The sequence below is a fragment of the Scomber japonicus genome, chromosome 11 (genome assembly GCF_027409825.1).
Source record: "Scomber japonicus isolate fScoJap1 chromosome 11, fScoJap1.pri, whole genome shotgun sequence".
In the NCBI taxonomy this organism is placed as follows: domain Eukaryota; kingdom Metazoa; phylum Chordata; class Actinopteri; order Scombriformes; family Scombridae; genus Scomber; species Scomber japonicus.
Window position 1 is genome coordinate 32,521,151 of NC_070588.1, and position 5,259 is coordinate 32,526,409.

At 37.1% G+C, this 5,259-nt stretch overlaps 1 protein-coding gene across 1 annotated transcript; it reads left to right on the plus strand.

Annotated features, from left to right (window-relative positions):
* The first annotated feature begins 207 nt into the window (after nt 1-207).
* Nucleotides 208-1,191, plus strand: LOC128367709 (general transcription factor II-I repeat domain-containing protein 2-like). Its single transcript, XM_053328319.1, is given in 1 exon segment — nt 208-1,191. A coding segment is annotated over 1 exon segment (984 nt).
* Nucleotides 1,192-5,259: the final 4,068 nt, after the last annotated feature.

The window sequence follows — 5,259 nt, forward strand, 5'->3', positions numbered from 1 at the left end:
ACTTTCGCTTTATGGAGGAGCTGCTTGATCTGAGGAGTCTAAAGGGCACAACAACGGGAAAGGACATGTTTGAAGCTGTGTCAGATGCAATTGACAAAGCTGTGTGGAGTTACAACGGATGGGCCTCCGGCTATGACAGGCGAGCACAAAGGAGTGGCCTCAATGGTGTGCGCCAAGGTGCGGGACAGTGGAGGTGAGGCTGTTAAAATGCACTGCATCATCCACCAAGAAGCCCTCTGTGCCAAGACAGTCCAGCTTGATGATGTGATGAATACAGTTGTGAAAACTGTGAACATAATTCGAGCACGGGGGCTCTATCACAGAGAATTTCAAGCTTTCCTATCTGATGTTGATGCTGAATACGGGGACGTACTTTACCATTGTGATGTGCGCTGGCTCAGCCGCGGCTCCGTGCTGCAGCGGTTTTATTCCCTAAGATCAGAAATTGATCAGTTTTTGAAAGAGAAGGACAAACCTCTCCGTGAACTAAGTGACCCTCTGTGGTTGGCAGACCTGGCATTTCTAGTTGATCTCACTGGTCATCTTAACACACTGAACAAGAGCCTGCAAGGCAAAGACCAGCTTGTGCCACAGCTGTACGCGCACATGAAAGCATTCTGCGTGAAGCTCTGTCTCTTTGAGACACAACTGCATAACTTCAATGTTGCACACTTCCCCACGCTGTCCGAAATCAAGTGTGGTTTTCCAAACGCCAACCTTTCTGCAAAAAAGGAAAAATATGTGTCTGTGCTCACATCTCTTAAGACAGAATTCAGTCAGCGTTTCCAAGATTTCTCTACCATTGAGAAAGAAATCAAGCTGTTCTCAACTCCCTTCCTGATGGATGCAGAAGAAGTGGAAGAGAGTCTGCAATTGGAGCTTATCGAAATGCAGTGTGATGATTCTCTGAAGAATTAGTATCAGCTGCTCTCCCTACCCGACTTCTACCAGAGCTTGGAAAAGGCCAAGTTTCCTCTGATGAGACGTCACGCAAAAAGGATGATGAGTCTGTTCGGCTCGACATACATATGTGAGCAAACGTTTTCTCTGTTAACTCTGAACAAAAGCAGATTGAGAACCAAAATGACCGACAGCCACCTCCGTGATGTCCTTCACATCTCAACCACCAAACTCACTCCTGACCTGCCAGCCATCCTTCAGTCCAAAGCGCAGCATCACTGTTCCCACTAAGTGCAACGCTGTTCCTATTAAAGGTGAGTTAAAATATATCATACAGTATCCATGTGTTCACAAGTTCAATTATTTAATTACTTCAGACAATTTAAGTTGATAACATTTTCTAACAAACGTTAGTTTGTGTGAACAACTTTAATAACTTATTAATAATAACTTAATAACTGCATCAATATCTTATTTTCACCCTTTATACAGGGCTATGAAGAGGAGTCACCATCCTGACTAAGAAGCAATCTAAGGCTGCTGCAAATGAGCTGACAATCCTTTTTGAAACAAATAAAATAAAATAAATGAAAATCCATTAATGGAAAGTTGTGATGTAGGTTTTTTTTCCTTTAAACTTATTCAGTTATCAAGCATAATCTACCTAAATTTGATGGATTTTGTTAAATTTAATACACTGACTATACACTAGAGGTGAGGCGATAAACCTCATCTCTAGTGAGTGGCCCAGCCTTTCATATATTTTTCTGCATGTGGACCTCCATGAAAAAAGTTTGGACACCCCTGCTCTAAACAGTTCAGTTCAGTTCATTCATTCATTTTTGTTTCTGTTTGTTTATATTATGTTTCAGTTAAAAAATGACATTTCTTTGATGTCTGTTAATGCCAGGGGACATGGCTAAAAGAAAAAGTTTTTTTCTGTTTTGCAAAGGGAAAGATGTTAATATTATTTTTCTACAAGAAACACACTCTAAGGTTGAAGATATCACTTTCTGGTCAAAACAATGTTTTTTTAGCCATGGCACTTCAAGATCAGCAGGTGTTGCCATCCTTATGAAAAACTTAAAGGGTCAGGTTATCTCTCATGTGGCGGATGCTAATGGTCATTGGCTGATACTTATACTTACTCATGATGATGTCAAATTCATTTTGATTAACATTTATGGCTACAGGAGCACTGAAAATAAAAACCTATTAGAACAAATTAGCTTACAATTAGATAATATTAAATCAACATACTCGACTGACAAAGTTATTATGAACATTAATGTCCTACTAGATTCTCTGCAAGTCATCCAAACAACACCTTTGCTAACTTCTGCAATGATCAAGGCTTAACTGATGTTTGGAGACACTTAAATCCAGGAATATTTAAATTCTCATGGTTCAATTCCAATTATAAATCCAGAATCGACCACTGGCTAATTGCAAACCACTTGCTAAGTTATGAGCTCAACTCTGATATTTCTGCTGCTCCACTAACTGATCACAGTGTTATCTATCTGTATGTTAAGCCGAACAACAGGATAATTAGATCAATTTAACATTGGAAGTTTAACTCTAGTCTAACTAAGAATGACAAGTACTGCCAAAAAATTAAATCACTAATAAAACAGAAATTGTAAACTCAGACGAACTAATGGCACCTGTCAAAAAATGGGAATTTCTTAAATATAAAATACGCCAATTTACCATTTCATTTAGTAAAAAAATTAAAAAAGATTTTGAGAGAAGGGAGCTAGACATTATCAAACAATTAAATGTTCACTGTAATAAACTCAACCCTACAGAAGACGATAAACAGAAAATATTAAACCTTCAACCTAAACTGGATGAAATGTACATTCAAAGAGCACATGGGGCCTTCATTAGGTCCAGAGCTAAATGGATAGAGGAGATAGAAATCACAGATTCAAAACTAATCTCCTCAGAAATCCTCACATTTTATAAACAGCTTTACAGTTCTAAATTCTCTAATGAAGACTGTTATACGTTTTTTAAAGATATAGAAAAATATATCTCCAAAGTTGACGATAACTTCAAACAAACATGTGATCGTCAAATAACGATTACTGAACTGGACAGTGTGATTGGCCGCCTCTCTCTTAACAAAGCACCTGGCTCCGATGGCCTCACAGGAGACTTTTATAGACATGTCTGGGAAGACATAAAAAAAGTTTTTCTGGAAATTTTTGAAACTTGTATACTTCCACCCACAATGAGACATGGGCTTATTATATCTATTCCTAAACCTGGCAAGAACCCCAGATTCATAGAAAACAGAAGACCTATTACACTCAGAAACTCTGATTATAAACTACTCACCTATATTTTCTCCACTTGTCTTAAGACAGGAATTTCAAAACTTATTGCAGAAACACAATCTGGCTTTTTAAAAGGAAGACCAATTCACAATAATATAAGACTGGTAATGGATATTATTGAATATAGAAATCAAATTGAAGATGATGGCTTCCTTTTCTTTTTAGACTTCTATAAAGCATTTGATTCTGTAGAACACCCATTTCTCTTCCATGTTCTGGAACACTTAGGTTTTGGAATCAAATTTAAGAAATTAGTTAGTGGATTATATCAGAATATCAACAGCTGTGTCGTGCTATCACATGGCACCACCCCGGGCTTTAAAGTAGCTGTATGTAACAAATATATTCCAAGTAATCATAAAATTGCCCTAAATATCACCAGACATTAAGGAATCATGTTCATTTCAAACACTGATATCACTGACAGTAGTAGTCCAGCCACAATATTCACATTTGAAAAGCTCAGTTGCAGCCCTCAAGTAATGTTTATGTTGTCATTCTGTGTTTGGCCTGATACGCCACCCACCACCTAGCTACCAATCACCAAGTCAGTACTGATGCTCCACCCACCACCTAGCTACCAATCACCAAGTCAGTACTGATGCTCCACCCACCACCTAGCTACCAATCACCAAGTCAGTACTGATGTTCCACCCACCACCTAGCTACCAATCACCAAGTCAGTACTGATGCTCCACCCACCACCTAGCTACCAATCACCAAGTCAGTACTGATGCTCCACCCACCACCTAGCTACCAATCACCAAGTCAGTACTGATGCTCCACCCACCACCTAGCTACCAATCACCAAGTCAGTACTGATGCTCCACCCACCACCTAGCTACCAATCACCAAGTCAGTACTGATGCTCCACCCACCACCTAGCTACCAATCACCAAGTCAGCCAGTGGTAATTTCTTAGATTATCAACAATTTTGCACTAAACATAAATTCAAGCCTTCCAAATCAGACTTTATTAAACTACAAAAAGCACTTCCTCATGAATTTGTATTTTTAACAAAAAATGTTTTGGCACACCAACCTATAATGCCACAACTGGCCGCATTGTCATTACAAGGTATTTTAATCCTGGACAAAAAATGTGATAATAAATTAATAAGAAATGGCCTTACTGAAATATTATTCCCTGGAAGACAAAACAAAAATGATATACTACATACATTTGATAAAAACTTTGTTGTTAAATTCAGAACAATGTACCTAACATTCCCTATACCCCCTCAAATGAAAGAAACACACTTTAAATGTATCCTTCTAAAGAATTACTCAGATTAGGTTTTAATATCAGTGACAATATATGCACTTTTTGTGAAAATAATATTGAGACTACAGACCATATCCTCTTTTCTTGTAATGTTATACAAATATTTTGGTACAATCTTCACAAATCTTCAATATCTAGAGATGATATAACTTTTGGAATGAATCTGGAAAACAAAGACTCTGTTGTAATGTGATTTTATGTTTAGCAAAATGTTTTTATCCACAAAAGTAGAACAATTAAATCATCCCCCAAATTTACAGTATTTATGACTGAATTTAAAATGTATATTAATTCTTTGAAACTCATAACTACAATTAAAGCACAAAAATTGTATGAAATCTTTATGAAATTCCCCAATGAATTGAACGACTAATGAACTAATTTCCCCTGGTGAAAGCTGTTTTAATTTTAATGTATTTCTGTTATATTGATTGATTATCAATTATTTCTTTTTATTCTTTTTATTATTATTATTATTATTTTATATCTACTCTGTTGATCATTTTGGTTCCATGTTCCCTTGTCACTTCATTATCTCCAAACTATGTAGAAAATGCCATATTTGTTGCCTTTGTACCTGTAGTGTAGTGTGTGTAAAGTTTATGTGAGAGTATATGTGTGTATGTGTAAGGTGAATGTATGTGTGTGTGTGAGAGTGAAAGTATATGTATGTGTAAGGAAAATGTATGTGTGTGAGAGGGCCAGAATGAATTATGGCTAGTACGGCTC